At 34.3% G+C, this 21334-nt stretch overlaps 1 protein-coding gene across 1 annotated transcript; it reads right to left on the bottom strand.

Moving 5' to 3' along the window:
- Positions 1 to 2140: 2140 nt before the first annotated feature.
- Gale (UDP-galactose 4'-epimerase) lies at positions 2141 to 12029 on the bottom strand. Its single transcript, XM_088237156.1, has 7 exons — positions 11699 to 12029; positions 8605 to 8850; positions 7612 to 7725; positions 5565 to 5744; positions 4969 to 5082; positions 3997 to 4168; positions 2141 to 2798 (listed from the first exon to the last, which is right to left on the bottom strand). Exons 2-7 carry the CDS (start codon positions 8845 to 8847, stop codon positions 2554 to 2556), a joined length of 1068 nt encoding a protein of 355 aa, XP_088093282.1. The 5' UTR covers positions 8848 to 8850; positions 11699 to 12029; the 3' UTR covers positions 2141 to 2553.
- Between the last annotated feature and the right edge of the window lie 9305 nt (positions 12030 to 21334).

The raw sequence follows: 21334 nt of genomic DNA, 5'->3' as shown, positions 1-21334 counted from the left end.
TGATCATCATGGTTTCTGATGTGACAGGGTTTGAAGAACACCCTGTATAAGGATGTGTGTGTGTGTATGTATATATGTATGTATGTATGTTGTATGTGTAAACATATTTATATTTATTTTTGCATTGTTTTATTTTTACATATTCTTTCTTCTACCTTTTTCTCTTCCTTCCCTATTTTCCCATCCCACTTCCCTTCACTCCAGTGAACCGTACGTTTTGTTTTTTTATAAAACATTTAAGTTTGTAAGTGAAAATTCTTGATGGAAGTTCATTTTAATTTATTATATAAATAAAACACCAGTGATACTTTAATCCACAAATTTGGAATATCCAGTGACCGGTTTCATCGCTTTCTGTATAAATACATTTAACTTTTTAATAAAGATACCAGTCTCGAAGATGTCGCGAAAGCGATGAAACCGGTCACTGGATATTCCAAATTTGTGTATTAAAGTATCACTCGTGTTTTATTTATATAATAAATTGTTTTTTTATATTATTTATTTATTTATTTTTTAAAGAAATCATACAGTCTTTTTAACAAAATCATGGTACAAGAAAACAATAAAAAAAGACCAATTACAGATTTTACATTAATTTATTATGAATACAGAAGGAGAGGGAAAAAAAATTAATACAGGACATACGTTTTATCTCTAGTTCTTAGCCACTTTCCAGAATATTTTGCTCATTTCAAAAACCTCTCTTTTCTTCAGCAATTTCTATCGCTCACACACACAACTTTTGGAAGATAAATAAAAGAAAAGCATGTTTTTTCCTAATTTATTTAGTACACATAATATGGCAATACTTTCTAGACAAAAACAATAAACAATAAAAATATTTGGTAACGCTTCGATCATTTTTATTTAGACTGGTCAGCACTTTTCTCTCCGACTCTTCGAAATCTCAAGTAGCCTTATACAATAGTAATGGAGTTAGCAGAAGCATTGTGACTTTGTTATGAAACATGATTAGCCAATGATAAATGCTAATTAATATTACATAATTTAATAAAATACTAATTAATTTGTAAGTAGGATGAAAACTGGCTCAGTAGTATTTTTTAAATTTGATAATAAATTATCAAAGTAGAAAAAAAATATGACAAAGATTATGCATCGTATATCATCGCTATCGGCCTTGTGGTGTAGTGGTCAGCGCATTTGCCTACCGCGCAAGAGGTCTCGGGTTCGATTCCCGGAATGGTTGACATGAAATATTTATTTAAAAAGGTGTTTTTACACGATAATATTTCATAGTCCCTGGGCCTTGATTAAGATGGGAAGATAAAGACGTCATATCATCATCTTGACGATATAGTTAAGATAAATTCTCTCTAGCGATTACGAAGATACACTACCGACCCCCCCCCCCCCTTCAAGTTTTGGGTGAGTACATCAATATGAAACAAGGGGAAGCGTACGTCACGGTACACATATCTACGCACTGAAATGACATAGCTTCAGCATGACGTCATAGCCGAAGATAAATTCTCCCGACCGATTACTAAGATACGCTACCGATCCTCTATAAAAATAAATAAAATAGTGACATTTATACAAAAATACAATATGCACACGTACGTACAAAAATATATACATAATTCTTACAAATAAAATATGTTTTTATTTGATAATACCTCAGAGTAATAATTCACTAGAGAAGCCCTTTACCTCTATTGGATAGAACAAAAGCGTTCCAAACTTTTGATTTGGTTTTTAGTTTAAAAACAAACGTCTATTAGTGGAGTATTATTACTCAAGGACACGTCTATGGTAGATATCTATGGTGTGTGTGTAAAAAATCGTAGCTTTAGTGCCATAATCCAAGGAGAAAATACAGTATGAAGAAAGGTCAGACCGCGCATCCTCGTAAGATGATAGGCGGCGTCCGGGAATTTTGATAAATATGAATTTGAACTTTGTTTTCGTGTGAATTTTTCGCAAATGCCTTCCCACTAATGTGCGAACAAGACAACTTCACATCGGACTGTTTTTGTCTTGCTAAAATTGACAGAATCGACATTTGGCTGCCCCATTTTCCACACCTTAAAACTGAACCGATTTGGTTGATTTTTTAAAGAAAGAATCAGAATTTAATTTTCAGTGTCCATACCTTTTCTGATTTTAAAAATTATTTATCATATTTGTTCACCGTACGTCCGAAGATGGCAGATAAAACTTTCAGGTTTTTGGATGGTCCTAACTCCCATAAAAAACAATTTATCCAAAAAGTAAAACACTAGAGACATGCCAATGGTAAATATCTATAGTGTGTAAGAAAATCACCGCTCTAGTGCTATAATCCAGGGAGAAAATACGGAATACGTTTGTATGAAGAAATATCAGGCCTTATTCTGTAACTAATTTGTTTCGTATCATATGAGAGGAAACGAGAGCCAAATACGACTTTACAAAAGGACTTACGAAAAGAAATTGTGACAGAATAAGCCTGCTGGGCTATGTTACAACGCCTTCCCATATAAATATAAATTTTTGGTGGGTTAATATTATCGATTCTAATTTTGCTAAATTTGGTATCGGTAGAGATTAGTTCTTGGACGTTTTATTGTATCCGTTGGGATTTTTCTCCTGCCATCTCCAGGAGTCAGCGCACATTTCTTTGAGAGTGAGTACAGCCTTCCAGCCGAGCTCTATCTCGGCGCGCTTGACGCAGGCGTAGGATGACGCGATGTCCCCATCGCGACGCGGCACCATCTCATAGGGGATGTTGCGACCGCTCGCGCTGCCAAACGCGCCGACCACTTCGAGAACTGAGTTTCCCTTGCCGGTGCCTGAACACAAATTCAGTATATTATGTTAGTGCTCGCTGCTCGTAAACGAGTTTCTTCGTCAAAGCAATTAACTTTGCTGGACATGTTTAAGTAAGTTTTTAATGCAATTTCAATTTGCAGTTTTATTTCAACAGACCTAAAAAAAGTGATCTTAGAGTAAATTTTTCATTTTCTTTCAAAACATTGCCTTAATTTAATGGTTAATCTGGATAAATAAATAACTGAAATTACTTGGCTTCATTAACAGAATATCCTCTGATTTTACCAATGTCCGTACAATCAAAACTCTTTATTGCTCAACTGTTCGCCCTCTTCTAGAATATGCCTCCTAGAATAGTGGCCTGGTCTCCATTCTATGTGAATCCTATAAATCACATTGAATCAGTCCAACATCGCTTGCTCCGAAAAGTATTGTGGATGCTTGCACTAGAGAGAGGTAATTATTCTTATGCTGATATAGAGTCAATGTTAAATATTTCTAGTCTACAAAAACGTAGAACTAATATTGACTCCATATATATGTTCGGCATACTAAATGGTATAATCGATGTTCCATCATTACTGGGACAAGTAAAATTCTATATTCCGACTCGTAGGTTGAGAAACAATGAAGTACTGTTCATCGACCAGCATAGAACAAACTAGGGCCTTAATTCTCCAATGACCCGACCCGTCTTTGTTGTATTGTTAACTCAAGACAAGATCTGGACTTTTTTGGTTTAAGTTTACAGCGATTTAAACGAGCACTAAATAAATAGTCCAGATCTTGTCTTGATATCCCTTATGTTTGTTAATGCTTCTTTTATTTTTTTAAAAATGTTTTCAACTATTCTTTTATTGTAATATTAAAACCCTATACATTGTATAAATGGACAATGTCCGTTAATAAATAAATAAACAAATAATGTCTGGCACTCATCACTCCAGTTAATTGGAGTTTTACTGTATAGGGTGAGACAGCATAATTTGCTGATCTGAATTGGGCCTCGAGAAGCGAGGTTTGGCCTTGGTTTGGGTTGATCGTAAAGTTTTTCTCCCATCTTTGTTCAATACCGAGAACGCGTGAACCGATGAAGATAGCATTTGTAATTGCTCCCAGATCCTTTACTGATAGAAGTCTCTATTGAAGGCAAAAAACTAAAAGCATCAGCTTCCTTTATTACGTGCCTATTTATTGGTTTCAAACATGAAATCTTACCAAGATTGAAGGCTCGGAATCCGGTGTAGGAGGGCTGCAGCAACAGCTTCAGGGAGCTGACGTGTCCCACGGCCAGGTCCATGATGTGGATGTAGTCCCGTACTCCGGTGCCGTCGGGAGTGTCATAATCAGACCCAAACACCTGTAGTTTGGGTCTCCGACCCACGGCCACCTGGAAACTCGCGTGGATACAAGGTTTGTTGATCGATGACACACACATGCGCTGAATGATTTTATCAGAAATCTAGAACTTCAACTGAAAAAGCGACTTAGCGTTTTCTAATTAACACAATACCGTGGGGCAATTGTCACTAACTAGGTAACCTCAAAACTAGCATTTTTTAACTAACCACTAAAAAGACATTTTTATCTTCCTTTGAATTTGGATTCATCACAACTTGTCTATTTGTAGCAAGAATTTTCACTAAGAAAATTGAATGTTATACATATATAATCACGTGATATTAGGAAGAAATTAGCAAGGTAATTAATTAATTTTGTCGATTAGCAGTAAGAACTTTCCCGATAGAATGATATATTTTTTCATGACTGAAAGTAGCTTGCATCGATTGCCGGTCTTCTAACTATCGCTATGAAAAACATACGACGATCCATTAGTCTGTGGCGACGTCGCATCTGTTCACGAATCCAAAATCCCACTACAAAACTAAAACGAAAAGCAAACAAAACTTACCATAGATAAAGCGAGTCAATTATACTAATTTAAAGAACTAATTTCAAATTGGTTCTTTTTGACATCCCACCTTACCGCCTACTCATTTTCAAATAATGTTGCTCATTGGCAATATATATATATTTTTTTAATTCGGGATAAAAATAAGTATCCTATTTTACTTCTCATCTCTCCGGCTACGCCTAGGCCAAAAATTATGCCAATCGGTTGCTCTGTTGAGACGTAAAGGAAACACAATTTCGCATTTATAATATTAGTACGGATTATTTAAATTTTACCTGGGCTAGATACGGCATAAGATTGTTGGGAATTCCAGATGGATCCTCTCCGATCTCCCCTGACTGATGTGCACCGACAGGATTGAAGTAGCGAAGTGCAATCACTCCCCAAGACTGTTGAAAATTGAAGAAACGTACTGAAGATATGATTATTTATTTCATTCTCGGCTTAATTTATTTTTCATTTCTGATTAATTCTTCCATATTAATTACCATTTATATAATAGGCAAAGATAATACTCGCAGTATTAGGTATACGAAAAACAACACAAATATACCTAACATCTTTGACCCACCAGGGCCCCGATTACAATGGAAAGTTAACATATCTTCAATTTTATCTACAAAGTAAAATTAAGTTTTCTATATGAAAAGCAGAATATGCATACAATTTTTTCTTCTAAACATGTTCAATTATAGGTTACCGATGAAGATACTTTAAGTGTTCATACAAATATGCTGATTTTCGTACACATCTATCGGTTATTCTTTATAGACAGTCGAAGATACCTCTGCCCTGCAATCTTATATATTTTTATACATTACATATTGTAATTTGGAATATGGTTACTTCCTTTTCCAGTAATGTCACATACCTTATCGCTGTCACACAGGTCCTTCATTATCTCCTCAACGAAGTATTTGCTTTTGCCGTAGGGGTTGGTGCAGCCCTGACCCGTGGGATGCTCCTCATCCAAGGGCAGGTACTGAGGAGTACCGTACACCGTCGCCGAAGAGCTGTACACTATCTTGTACACTCCGTGAAGCTTCATCACCTAGGGAAAAACATGGGCGAGTAACTAACGTAACAATGAAAATAACATCTTTTAGCCTGGGGTTTAGTGGAAACTCGTTTTGATTAATACGGAAATATCACTTCTTTTGGTAGAAGAACAACCTAACCCCCAAAGGTGAGTTTTGCGATGATCACTTTTAATGTTTTTCAAAGTGTTTTTAACCTGTGTTTGGATTATTTTTAAAAATATTTTGTCTTCGTACAAAGTTGTATTTGGTATTCAAATAGGACTAAACACCAGGTAAGTCAGCGTTATTACATGTTGATTTTCTCTGGTCTAAGTAAATTTCTAATAGATTGTTGGCTGCATCCACTAGCTCACATTGTCAGTTTGGATAATTAATTTATTGTCCGCTATCACAAATTAATTTTAAATGAAAAGGTGAATTCTATTTACACGAATCACCATAATGTGGTTTTTAAATAAAATGAAACTGCAACATTAGTAAAAATAGTTAATATTTATTTATTTATTTAATTGACGGACTTATGCAGTCCATTCTAACGATGGTAAATACAATTTCTTATAATAAATACAGGCACTAATCAAATAAAATACAATATTTTGAGTTTGTCCAAATTTTTGTAGACAAGGACTGGATTCAACTCCCTGGGGAGTTATTAGGGAATTATTTCGCAACCGGCGGATTGGAACATTGAACGCCACTTGTTCCAGTAACGATGGTACATCAATTAAGCCATTCAGTAAATTAAACATAAATATGGAGTCAATGTTATTACTACATTTTTGTAGACTTGAGATTTTTAACATTGATTCCATTTCTCCGTAAGTGTAGTCTCCCCTCTCGAGGCCAATCATCCATGCTATTTTTCTTAGCAAATGATGTTGCACCGATTCGATATGATTTATCCGGCCTACATAGAAGGGAGACCAGATCACGGATGCATATTCTAAAAGAGGACGAACAAGTGAGCAATATAGTGTTTTAACCGTGAACATATTAGTAAAGTCACTAGATGTCCCGCTAACAAAACCCAAGAGTTTTAGTGATTTGTTAAGCATAGTATCAATATGTTCATTAAAGGTAAGTTTACAGTCCATGGTAACTCTGAGGTCCTTAATAGACTTGACCACATCTAAATTAATATTTTGTAATCAAAGGAGATAGGTTTTTTCACTCTATAAAAAGACATTATTTTACATTTTTTAATATTTCATTCTAGGTAGCTGGCTTTGCACAACATATTAAAAGAATCAATATCTGACTGTATATTTACAGTCAGATATTGGGGTAAGTTCCACACAGTACTATTGTACTGTGTGGAACTTACCCCTGTGTAAAAAGAGGTTCCGGTGTACAAGAATTTTTACCTCTTCGTTCTCATGAATCATGGTTTACCTCTTCGTTCTCATTCTCAAGGCACTCTCTTAATACCCATACACAATTCCTCTTTCTTCTCTAACTCATATAGTGTCCATGCGGCTCGACTGTGGAATCATCTCCCATCCACCATCAAAGATGTTACTACATTATCTCTGTTTAAATCACGTCTGAAGAAACATCTCCTTTCTCTTCCTTGATCTCTCCTCCTTTCCTTTTTCCTCTTTCCGCTTTTTTTCCTTTTTCCCATTGAGTAATAGTTTTGATTTAAGGTAATTTATAAACAAATACGTTTATTTCTATTTTTATATATTTTTAACTTTTTAATCTTTTTTTTTCTATTGAATATGTTCTGTAACTTGAATTATAAAAATAAAACATTTATTTTATTGGTTGGTTGGAAGAAATTGCCATTTGGCAATAAGCCCGGCAATGCACAAATAACATTATGTACAAAAAGTTAAATCATTTTTTTTTAAAAAAAGAATTAAAAACTTTAATTACCTCTAGTAAAACACTGGACCCAGTAATATTGTTCTGGTAATATGTGAGGGGGATCTTGCAGGATTCGCCGACCGCCTTGAGGGCAGCAAAGTGTATAACGCAGTCTATCTTATGCTGAAAAAAAAAACAATCGCAACTTACAAAACACCGCACGGGTATTATGACTGCAAACTTGTTGAAATTTTCGCACTTAACCGGAATACACAATTTCATTAGATCGGAGGAGGCAAAGCTCAACCTCGAACCAGCTAAATATTTCATCAATGGCAGATCTGTGGGTGTGTGGAATGGTCTGCCTCAATGAATAGTCACAGCACCACCGAATCGAATAAATAAATAAGCATAATAGAAAGATGTCGGTCTTGTGATGTAATGGTCAGCGCATTTACCTATCACGCAAGAGGTCTCAGGTTTGATTACCGACATTTAAATTTTTTAAAATATTTTTTTTGTTTTTTTTACAATATACACAAGAGGTAAAACAGAGTATTAAAAAAATAAAGGATAATTACATAGCAATGAAATACATATTAATAGTAAAAATAGTAAACAAAAAATCCCACAAAGGCATGGCCTGTTCGTGGGTATATAAGAAAATGTGGATGAATTTTCGCTCCTATAATAAATAGACAGTTATAATATTTTTGTGTAACATAAGAAAGAGAAAATAAAATATTCTATAAAAGATTATACGGTATTTTTTTTTCTAGTAATCAAAAAAGGAAATATAAAAAAAAACATAAAAATATTCCTTACTATTAAAGGGCAACAAAATATATCATAAAAAAAAGAGTTCAAATCTTTAGTTTTAATGCAGGATAGTGAATGATATAAATCATTTGCATTTTTATGATTTACACACATATTTAATTTTGAGGGCCATTTTCAACGAGTTGTAAATTAAAAATTACATTTCATATATTTTTATCGGTATTCGTAGTATGCGATATTTCCCTATTAGAATACGAATGCACTGTCCAGTGCGGTACCCACGTTAGAGAATATCCTCGTCATCTCTTTGATGTTCTGCATGTCCGCTTGGTAGAAGGTCACCGTGCGCCCGGTCAGCGCCTCCACGCGCCGGAGCGACTCGGGCAGGTCGCCCTCCTTGTCCATGTACGCGTTGCAGAGGTTGTCCACGGCCACTACGCGGTACCCCGCGCTGAGGAGCTGCAGCGCTGTGTGGCTGCCCACGTACCCGGCGCCCCCGGTAACCAGGATCACGGGGAGAGACATAGTCTGCAGACACACGGGACGTTAGTCATCGGCGGCAGAAACTGAATGAGCACATTGGAAAGGAGGATCCAATCTTACAACGAAATCTGTTGAAAGATGGCTAAATATTGTGAGGAAATTAATACAGCTAGGTAACTCCAAAGTCAGCATTTTTAAGTTGACGACTAAAAACACATTTTTGTATCCTCCTCATATCATAATATTATTTGAATTTTTTTATTTTTATTCTTTATTTGAATAACCAACAGCTATATTTATCTTAAATATAAAACAAAACAAATTACAAATAAGCCAATTACAGGTTTTTACAAGTAGCATCACAGTAAGTTAAAAAATATGCTCGAACATAAAATGAACAGTAATCTAATGTAAATCCCATAGAAAAGAAAAAATACTACTAATTATTTAGTAAGCAAACGCCATACGTCATTATGATTATTTCCAAATAAATCTATGTTTAATGATTTTGATATTACATTAAAAATATTAAAAGTCTGCCATAAATATGAATTTTGCATTTACACTAATTACTTAGACGAAACAGGAGGTACATGAAATTTTATCATAAAACTATGCATGTATCCACAGTGATATTATGCAACCGTACATGTGTGAAAATATTGAGCAGTATGTGTATTTAGGTATAACTATAGATTGTAATTTTAAATGGGATGTACATATAAGAAAATTGTGTAAGCGATTAAGCGCAATAAGTAACAGAATGTAGGTATTAAAAAAATTATGTCCCTGTTAATACTTTCCGAATGGTTTATTTATCTCTCTCTGAATCAATTATATGATACACTATAACTTCCTGGGGGTTATCAAGTGAAACTAATATTAATTTTATTCAAACAAATTGCTACTACATAAAGATGTATACCGCCAGAGACACAATATTTCAATATCATTGATGTATAAATCTGTAAATAAATTATCAGTTAGGGCTCTACTTTGGTACAACTCAATTTGTCAGCATGAGTCGCACTCCGAGTATAAACACAAGTTGGTACATGATTACAGCACCAGGTTTACTAGTATGGAAGGGCTAGCTGTTTCTAGATATTGCAATAAATATGGCAAAAGGACACTGCAAAACCGTTTACCTAAAATATTTAACATGTTACCAAACAATATTAAAAATACTGAGTTAAATACAGCAGTGAGATGTATGCTCAAATTATGGTTAATTGAAAAGAGGTTTTTTGTTTAAGTAATAGTTTTTGATTTTTAATAATGTAATAAAATATGGTATAATATGTAATGTTTTTCAAGTAAAAATATTATTAATATAGGTTAAGTATGAATAATCGAAGCAATTTATAAGAACCTGCTGACGAGTTATATGTATACAACTACGCAGGACTTTAATTTTACGACCATTATATAAATAATTTTGATAAATAAATATGAAAAAAACTGAAACTAGCCAATGACAGGTCATAAGCCCTATAAATGCCCAGACTTCCATATCCCCTTCTCAAAAATGTTTTCCCTCTCTGTTACAAAAAATGTAATTCTAAGTTAATTCAAGTCCTGAAGATGAGGAAGTAACCTTGAAACTGGCAGACGTATAACTCAAAAGTACTTTTGAGAAGCACAGACGAGGCCAAAACATTTTGGAAGGATGAAACGCCTACATATGAATTAACTCAAGCTCTCTCGGGGCATGGATGCATGAGGAAATATCTGCATCGCTTTGGGCTGCGAGATGATAGTTGCTGTCCATGTGATGGCATCACTGAGCAGACTGTAGAACATCTTATAGTATACTCTCCAATGTTTGATAGGCCGAGATGGGAGCTTGAATGCAAAGTAAAAATTCGGATTGCTGCGACTAATAACCTAGCTGAGCTTCTGAACTGCAATGATACACGAAGAGAGACTATCCGATTCATTACAGGGACGATCAAGCAGGCTAAGTTATTTAATGGTGGTATCTAGCTCTTTTTGTTTTTTTGGGTCCAACTTTTACAACTTTTTTATTTTTTATCATTTGTTCATGTAATATTTCTAAAGTTATTTTGTTTATTCTGATTCTGCCTTTATTTTAATAATTGTTATCTATGGTGAAAAATGTTAAAGTCAACTGAATATAACCTAAAGATAAATATATTCGATAAAACCTTGCATATAACAAAAGCAAGGTACAAATAATTTGCAACTAAAAAAAAAAAAAAAACTCAAAAGTAAAGTGGTTGATACAAATTTATATATAAATGTAATTATTTTTTAAACTATCTGTATAAATGGTGTATTGTTTACTGTGACAATATGCAATGGCGATTGTATTTCAAAAAAACTTCCTCTGGCACGACGAGTAATCCTTATAACAAGCAAACTCAGTCAGTCCCATCTTCCTCTTAATAACCAAGTTCGACTGTATATATATATACTTTATTAATTATTGTAAATTTAAAATAAATAAATTACAATGAAAACACATTACCAAAATTACCAGCTAATTAAAGTTTTTAATATATATATTTTTAAAAAAATATTATCATGTTTCTGATCCAATATAATATTTGTGGTGATATACTCTTATGTCTAACTACTCGTCCCAACTCAACACAGGACTTTTAGTCCCACGGAGTTGGGACTTATGCCTCAAAAAATGTGTAATAATCTACTTGTAAGTAAATAAATAAATAATATTTATTGTTAATAAACACGAATGACAATTTAAGTAAAAACATCGCAGAATTGAACACTGGAATTTGCGCAAAATTCCGGCTATTTTACAGAACAAATCAATGATTAATACAAAAAATTGATTAATTGAGATTGTTTTAATGGGTTTTATATCGAAATGTGGGTTAATTATCAAGGAGTTAATATAACACGTTACCTTGTATAGGGTATAAACTATACTGAGTGATAAGATTAGCTGCCGTGGCGAGTTTTGTTTACATACAGCGCTAAAAATCTCAGGCGCAGCTTATCTGACATCCATATTTTTTTATTGCTAGCGTATTATCAATATTCGATATTTATCACGACTGGCGTGTTACTTCACGACATAGGCCGTGCAGGGTGGCTCGTAAATGATAAGGTAGATAAGTGTTCAGAGGGGAAATCGGAGCCGGCAAAAACAGAGCCGAGTTTAGCCATGTTGGAATTTATTTATGTTTAAAAAATGTTCGATTTGAACTACACGTCAGTTTCCCGATTTGACATCTGTCATAAAATTGCCAGCAGTAAAAATAAAAAACACCTTTAATTATTTTTAAATACCTTGAGTAAGAACTAAATGGTAGGTAATGTTTGCTTGGTGTAACGTTCAGCGCGTTTACGTACTTTGCAAGAGATCTTGAGCTCGATTCCCTGAATAGTTGAGATGAAATATTTATTTAAAAAGTTGTTGTACTTGCAAAAATATTCAAGATACCCCGCGATTGGTGTTCCAATTCAGCGTCCTATGCACCAGTTGGTTCGGAAAGAAAATGATAAAGGGATGATTAAGTATTCTCAAAATGCAACGCACTTATTTTAGAAAAAAATATTAATTAAAAAAAAAAATAGGAAAATCTAGATAATCTAGATAATATTGGCTTACTGATTTCAACACTGATAACAAAGTTTTATTTTCATAATGAAATATATGTACATTGTTATTATTAGAGCACACAAGAATTTGTAAAATTAAAAAATAAATAAAACATCCATGGACTGACATGTCTGTCGTTGTATGGCTAAATGTTGTACAATATTATCAGCCATTTGAAATATGGTCATATAAAAAAAATAAAAAGGAGTTACTAATATGTTTTGTTAATTTCATAATAATAAAATATACAGTTTCAAAAAAAAAAATGTTTTCCAACTTCTACGCCAATGTAATCTAGTAATAATGTTGATTTAATCATGAATAATTGCCAATTGAAGAATTTATTTGAAGCAAAGATAAATTCTCTTCAAGTGAATCATTTTACTTCATGAGTATTATGTAATATTGATAAAGCATTGAGAAAATGATTCGACATTCTGATTTCCTCGGAAATCAACACTACACAGATTTTGAAAGTCTGAAAACTGATAAAATTTTGCATAATATAAGATTACATTCATTATGAATTAGATTAGCAAGAATTTTTAATTAAAAACTGTTAAATAATTATACATATATTGTATAAAAGTTATAGTACACTTTTTTTGGATAATAATTCGGTAGTCAGATGGCAGAAGGGACCATCTGTAATTTTTTCGGTGTTTTAGTTGTCAAGAGTTAATAATTCAGTAAATATGTAAATGTCTAGGGGTAGTGTGCTGAGGAGTCCCTACACTAGTCGAAGCGTAGACAGAAGAAATGGCTTTGGACGTAGATATTATTATTTATTTCACATTAATTTACAAGTAAAAGATTTAGTAAGTATGACAACGGACATAGTAACGTCCGTGAGAAAGTACTGGAGAGATGTGTAGTGGTCCATGAAACCCAATGGGTCCTCCTTTTATGTGCTGGATTCCTTTGTTCCCTGATCTCCCACTACGACGGAGGGAAGGTAATGTCTTCCAAGGCGATGCACTGCGTGTATCGATTTCACTTACGCGTGTTGTGGCATGTCCTTGCCCCGAGTTCCATGCTCCCCACAAATACACATAAAAAAAATTAAAAAAAACAGCATCATTTAAAATGGTAATTAATTATTGGAAAAAAAACGCTATTTTTGTTAAGTTTATGGATTCAAGTATTAAATTGGGTCTTATTTTAGCTCTCCTGATCATTTTTGAAAATTAAAGATGGTCCCTTCTGCCATCTGACTACTGAATTATTTCCCTATAAGTATGTAGTATTTAACATAAGTAATACCATCCTACATTCTTGTCTCTATTTTTTGGATTTGAGTTTGCTTTAAAACTGTTTTTTGTATACTTCGGAAGCTGTTTTTGCTAATATTTTTGTAATTGGTACTAAAATTTTGACTGCTTATTATTTTCTTACATGCAATGACTGCTTTTGGGAGAATTCAAAATTACAAATTAAAAAATAATTTTAATGCCACTTAAAAGTAGCAAAATGTATTTTTTTCCTTGACAGTATTTCATAGACCCTTTTGACTGTAAAAATACAATTAAAAAAAGTGATATTTCCTTATTTAGAGGGGAGTGAGATGTTTAAAAATGCTTCAAAGTTTGCATTTAAAAGTTAGTGCAAATATAAAATTTCACGATTTCCTTACAAATTTTTGTCTTTTTTTTTAGCTAGAATCATGTTTGCACTCATTTTCAGACACAAAAATGTTCACCACACGACAAAAATGCTCACAAACTGTTTGTCCTGCAAATGACTGTACCGCTGTTTGACGTTCTGCTTTCAATCAACGTTCTCTAGGAAACGGGTGCTATTGGTTTGTACAGACGTTTTAATGTCATCATCCACTGCTAGATGACGGCACCGCTTTCTTAGGAAACCATAGCTCAAGTGAAGGGAAGATACTCACATCATTTGTTGTGACCGGTGATCCTTTAAAATGAAGCTTCTTTTGTGACATCAGATGAAATAAAACAAACGTGCTAATTAGAAATTAAAAAATGTATTTCCATATATATATATATAATATTTGATAGCCTACAGTTTACATAAATATACTTAATTGGGAGAAAATCATAATCCCAACAAGTCTTGCCAAAAAATTACAATAAAAAATTTAAATATTCAAAACACATTAGAGAAATCAAAATAACACATGTTTTTGTTTTCAAAGTTCAAGAAAACTTTTTATAAATCATAAAATTAAACAGTTTCAAATTTTCTAACCTAAAATTAGTGCAATTATTCCATTCTCGGTGGATTTTTTTTGTAATTAAAACTAGAATTTCGGAAATGGTTTGAAGAAGTCTTTAAGAGAGAAGTAGGAACAGTCTAGTATTGAAGTATTTTTTCCAAAATGTATAATTAATAGACACGTTACAAGCACGAGGTCAACCGCATTTCAATTTGTGGGTAATCGCCTTCCTAGCATACATTCCCAAATAGGTTTTTGTTGTAATCAGACATGATGTCTGAGCTAAAAACTGCTTGGTGTGTGTAGCGAGAAAATGCTTTTCATTCGTAAATGCGAACAAATTTATTGAAAAAGTAGTTGATTATTTGAAGGGTATATTTAGTGTCTGTAGTGAGACAACTCTTATTAAACTGTGGAAACCAGAACAAATAATGTAACCTTTCATTCATAAATGCGAACAAATTTATTGAAAAAGTAGTTAATTATTTGAAGGGTACATTTAGTGTACAAACAAAAGAAGTGTTGGAAGGCCACAGAAAAGATGGGTTGACGACATTGCCTCTATGAACGTGGATGATGAAAGCGCGTGATAGGAAGGAATGGAGACGTTTGGAAGAAGCCTTTATCCAGCAGTGGAGAGAATAAGGCTGAAGAAGAAGAAGATTTAGTGTTTGTAGTGAGACAACTCTTATTAAACTGTGGAAACCAGAACAATAAAAGAAGTTTACATACTGTATACAAATTATTATAAAAAGTTTTTAAAGGAAATTATAAACACATTAAATTGTGAACATATCGTTGGGTTTATGCAACGTTGCGATGTTCAGAGGAGCGATTACAATCGGAATTTGCGGAGACATATCCGCAGTATGATGGAATGGTTGAGGAGTTTGAGGTGAAGATACCGAGGGGACTCGTATCCCACAGTATGCTTATCTACGCGCCGGAATTGACTAAAGTCGTGTTCAAACGAGCCCTTTTTGCGTTATTTGCGATTCGTTTTAATTTCAAATCGTTTCGAGGTGGCTACTATTTATCACAGAAGCCTATTTAAAATATGACAGAGAAATAAGTTGACTTTAATTTGACATTGAGGGCGGAGTAAAGGTTAGTCGAGACATCATTATTTAGCGGCTAGGATTTGAAAATTCCAGGCAGTGGCAGAGCATACATCATATCATTTAAAAGGTGCAATGGCAATACTTCGGAAGAACTGTGGTCGTATGTCATATTAAAGAATGGTGTATATTTGTAATTTTGACATCAACCCAACGATATGTTAGCTTATTCATATTTTATAAGCACGCAAAAAGAAATTCACTCGCTTTAATTCATACGAAAAAAAAGAGGAATTTGAATTTACAGTTTTTGTTAAAAATATTGCCAAAGTAGGTAGCAAGTTTCTTGCAAATATTTATTTTTTGTTGTCTATTAGGGGACGCAATCTTTTCCGTATGCCGGCAGATAGTTCATTTGTTTTAAGGGTGGTTTTACACCTTGGCCCTGGCACCCGAAGCGGGAGATTGATCACATTACTTTTATGTAACGGATGATCAGTGCCCTATAAGCTATAGTGTGCGAATGAGGGTATAAAATTTATTTGAAAGGTTGTTACTACAAAGAAAATGGAACTATTTTTACATAATCAAATAAAATAGTGGTTTATTTATTTTAACACTATACATGAGCCCATTATTTTAGATTTAATATTCTCGGCACATATGCATTTGATTAGATTAAGACGAGCCGGACATGAAAGGCGAATGTCTGATTCACGCGGACACCCTGGTGGAAGGAGATCAGTGGGAAGACCCGGCCGAGATGGGAGGATGAAGTGAGAAAGGATGCAGCGCAGCTTCTCCAGGTGGCAAATTGGAAGACGACGGTTGAGGACAGAGTTGGAGGCGAAAGTTGCAGAAGGCCAAAGCTCGATATGGGCTGTAGCGCCATCAGAGAGATTTTAAATTTTATTACAAAATTACGATAGACCTATGCATTTTAACATTTTTGTAACTTTGAGAATTTCATTGCTGGTTGAAAGACAGCCCTTTGGAAACGGCTGGACCAAAAGCCATTAGGTTAGGATGGATTAAGTTAAGTAAAAAAAAAACCCCCCTTTTTATTATTAAAGTTAACCCAACCTAACTTCACATAAGAAAACAGAACAATTATTGTTTGTTGTATTAAAATTAAAGAGGCCAAGCAACGTCCAGCCTTTGCGTTAAAAGTTGCTTCCAACATGAACAGCCTAGCCATCCAATTGAGTGGCTGATTTAACTATTTGGTGGCAATATATAAAACTCGATTTTGGAATAAATCACTTAGCCAATACGGGACATATTTTTTTTTACTAAAAAAAAAAAAACTTTACATTCTTATAGTTTAATTTTTTAAACATTTTCTTACAGTCGTAAATAACCGCGTTAGAAAATGGTAAACGCGTTGTGGTCGAGGGGGGTTCGAACCTTAGACCTTCCGATCCGGAGTCCACGACACAACCTACGGGACCACAAACTGTCTCAAATTACACATTTACGAATAATATTTATTTATTGCTACAAGTACTGGATTACGAAGGCATAGTTTATTATTAAATGTCTAATTTTAACCTACTTCTAATTTTTTTCTATTTGCGGTCATATATTTGATATAATTTGAATATAATATAAAACAAGTCAATGTTAACACATGTAATGCGGGGTTATGCGCCTGACTGGTGCTAATCGGCGGGAAGGTTAGAAATACCCGCTACGCTGGCTCCACTTTAAAGGCAGGCTGCTCGATTAATTCGTCTCAGTATTTTATGTCAATGCTTCAAGATGCTTCTTCTTAACATGCTTTGTTTGGTCAATGAGTTGATGAATTCTATCTATCTTTTTACACATTATTATTATATGATTGGTAAGCAAAAAAAGCAACATTTTTGTATTTTATTTTTTATAATATGGATTGTCTGTTCGTCGTTTTGCAAATTCAAATATAGACAAATACCATGGTATTTTTTTATTAGAGAAAAAAATCATTTATCCTAATGTGTAATTCATTTAATCAGTTTTGAAATGATTTATATGTTGGGAAAAATGTTGCTTTGAGCTAATATTAATTTTTTTAGAGTGTTTTAATGAGGAATTTCGGTAATTTTTATTTGTTAACAGACTTTCAAACTAACCTAAATTATTTTTTTTAATTCACGTGTTGTATTATCTGCTCAGAAGAATCTTGGGTGTACGGTGGTTTGACTTTGTGAGGAATGAAGTAATAAAACTCCGGGGACAACTGTCATCAAGCGGAGGCAATACGGTTAGGGCCATATACAGCAGATGCCTCCTGAGAGCCTTGACCACGCTTGCCTACTTTATAAGGCATCGGGTTTTCAACATCCTGGACGTCCACTGCTGACTGTTCGTCGGCAGTTTACATCAGGACTTCGGGACGAGAACCTAACTTGGCAGCCGATAGAGATGCATGGAGGCTCTTTGTGGATGCCATATGCTCCAACGAGGGAGCGGACATAAAATGATGATGCATTATCTGCGCTAGGATTTTTTAAGTTCTGTGATTTTGAAATTACTCCACCTGTGACGTCACAAGTTATCATTGGTTTATTCGGAAGAACTAGTGACGTCGTTCAAAGTAGTTAGTTTTGATGAATTTTTCCATACATTTTTGAGAAGCTTCACCATACGATTAAATCCTTTAATTTTTAAAGTGCGTAAGAAAACATTTTTTTTATCCAATTTTCCATAGCACTGAACTTCTTCATCGTCTCCTGAACATTTTTATAATCTGGACTTGAAAAGTTTTATAAGTAAGCCGACGATATAGTGAGTGTGTATTTGAAATTTCATTAAAAAGATAATTAAAAACCTCAAATTTCATAAACCAACAATTTTTCAGGAGTGTTTGCCACAGTTTTTCTGAAGATATGATGAAAATCATAGATATTTTGTTTAAGACAGATATATAACAAAAGACAAAGAAAAACCAGCCAATGGTCAGCACTGTACATGTCATAATACGTTTTTCATCACTGTTTGATATATTATATCAATCTGTTGGATTGCTTACTTGTTAATTTATTTTACTATGGCAAAAACAACAATCTCATTTCTTAAAATAATTTTATTAATAAAAAAAACTCAATAACACAAGAGCCCAACACATACTCAATAACAAAAGAAAAGTTGGAAAGAGGGACCAATGAGTCAGGCCGGAAATCCTGAGTCCTGCACTTATGGTACGAAGACAGTTTCGAGCATTCGATGTACGTTGAAGAAGAGGTCCCATAGAACGTCTTCATGAACGAGCTCTGGACCAACAAATTGGTACTGGCCTCGACACAACCTCCCGATGGCGCAATTCCAGAAGTAGACCACACTCAGGGCCGGGCCTAAAAATTGCCATGAACAATATCATAGACAGAATTTAGCACATGCATTGTAGAGGGGGCTGAGACCCTGTCACCGAAATCTGCATCACCAAAGTGACAGGATCTTTTAAGTAGTTCAATTGAACTAAAGTATCACTAGCTCATTCGGTTGATTAAGGAATTCGTGTCTCCGTATCATTGCATCAAAAGAGGGCGCTCTTCTCATTCGCGAACTGGATTCTTTCCGAGCTTGTCAGTAAGACCGGGTAATTCGCGAACTGCACACCTCTAATACCTCGGGGCAGCTGTCTGACGAGATGGAAATTACCAGCACTGTGAAAGAGCTAGTACATCAGCATCAATAAAGGAACAAAGTCTGGCTGAGATCGGGGCCAATTTCCCTGATTTCGGGGAAGCCTCTCCACTAAAATGGACCTCTCTGTGACTTTCCCCCATAGTACTGGGAAGAATGATTCTCAAACAGGGGAATTCATGAGAGGAACCAGACACCCTACAACGTCCTTCCTATCCGGGTGTAAATCAGCATCTCTCAGGCTTACCAAGAGCCACTTCTGCTAAAGGGCTTACTTTATTAGGTGTCTAGCCCTCCTCAAAAGTCCAATAAACCTTAATCTCTAAGCAGCCTATAAGGTGGATCTGCCAGAGTAGCCACACTCTACTTTTTTAGCTATCCAAAACCTTAAAGTATAATTTTTATCAGAAAAACGATTTTTTATTTAATGTTTAGTTGATTTTGAAACAATGGCGTTTTAAAAATGGCAGAATCGCATGATTTCTTTACTTGGTATCAGACAGCCCTTAGCTATAGAGATTTTTCGGTTCTAATCGCTACTCACTTGGATATTGACGTATTTTTGTTTTTAACGTGTTATATCTTACATTTTAATATACTGGTTCTTTCTTTTTTATACCCTACTTAGAAAGTCTCCGAGAGAAAGCTTTAGAGACAAGCTGTCATTCTTATTCGGAGCATCCATTTCATTAGATTTATCAACATGTTTCTACAGATAAGGAACCCACAGATCAAATTATGCATAAACCATTATAGAGACTAGAAATGCTCAGCAAAATGCGCTAACTACAAGACCACGAAGCAAACAACAGTCAAATTTCTATTATTTATCAAAATTTTATAGACATGACTTTATAGGCGGCCCATAATGCCGTGGTGTAATGGCTAAGACGTTAGCCTCAAGCACGGAGGATTCCGAGTTCGCTTCTCAGTGATATCACACAATGAGGTGAGAGATAATTTGTTAATAAACAAAAAAAAAACAGTTTAGTTAGTGAGTTTTCCCGACATTTAAAAGGAGAACCTAGAACCTTTTTACCTAGAAATCTATCACAACATATAATTGATTGTGTGGCTTTTCAAAGTAGTTCTGTACCTTGAAGGATAAACCATGGGAGTCACATTGAATGAAATGTTCAGTAAACAAGATTTCACGATTGTGCGATTTCCAAAACATAACTCTTGAACCAAATGAGATAATTTTAATCTATGAAGAACTTTCCATGTAAAATATTGATTATTTTGGTAGTAAAAGTACAAATTAAAATAGCGTACCTGGGACAACAGATGTTTTTTAGCATTAAAACAAAGTGTACTTTGGATTTTTATTTTAACCTAAAAAAACATTTTTATAACAAAAGTTGATTTTCGAGTTTTATTAAAATATAAAATAGCTTATTGCAAAAAATTCTGTATTTTTAACTCCCAAACAGCAAAAAGTGGACTCCTGTGTTTTATCCTCTAAGGTACAGAGTTGATTTTTTGTTATTTTTTTCATACATATTCCAATCGTACAATTAAATACTCTAATTTTTACCAAACGTAAGAGAACGTTTTTTTTATGCAACTTCCTCATTAAATGCGATTTTCTCAAACCAGTAGCTCAATCACAAATAACTATCGACGTGCTAATAAGCGACGTGATAACAATTTCTCACCATGGTTGTTTATTGTATTCGCGATCACAAAGCAACATCCGTGAACACCTAATATTCAATGTCAAAATATTTACATTTCGCGACGTATAATCCTGCTGCGCAATCACATATTTGAATTTCACCGGTGTAAATATGGAAAATATTCCAAAATTGCTATTTTCATTTATTTATTTTTGTAATTGTATTGTAAACTATTCTCCTGGGAAGTGTCGAAGGGACAAGGTCGCGTGGACGTCAACCGACAAGATGGAGCGGTACAGTCACTGAGTTATCAGAATCATCACTGACGAATGCCTATAGAAGAGCACAAGACCGTTCCAGATGGAGGGAGACTGTCCACAGACGAGCCATGCCTGGAGTCAGGCGTAATCACCATCCTCAGACATGAGGCACGGATTGAAGAGAGATTTATTATTTA

This window comes from Micrasema longulum, unplaced genomic scaffold, assembly GCF_059751315.1.
Source record: "Micrasema longulum isolate JH-2025_06_02 unplaced genomic scaffold, ASM5975131v1 h1tg001659l, whole genome shotgun sequence".
Lineage (NCBI taxonomy): Eukaryota > Metazoa > Arthropoda > Insecta > Trichoptera > Brachycentridae > Micrasema > Micrasema longulum.
The sequence above is the reverse complement of the archived record's forward strand: the minus strand, read 5'-3'. Positions and strand labels throughout refer to the sequence as shown.

Excerpts from the sequence above, each read along its gene's own strand:
- Gale (XM_088237156.1), bottom strand. The coding sequence starts at position 8,847 with ATGTCTCTCCCCGTGATCCTGGTTACCGGGGGCGCCGGGTACGTGGGC. Across the intron at positions 7,726-8,604 it reads TGACGAGGATATTCTCTAAC|CATAAGATAGACTGCGTTAT; the intron begins GTGGGTACCGCA and ends TTTTTTTTTCAG. Across the intron at positions 4,169-4,968 it reads TTATGCCGTATCTAGCCCAG|GTGGCCGTGGGTCGGAGACC; the intron begins GTAAAATTTAAA and ends GCGAGTTTCCAG.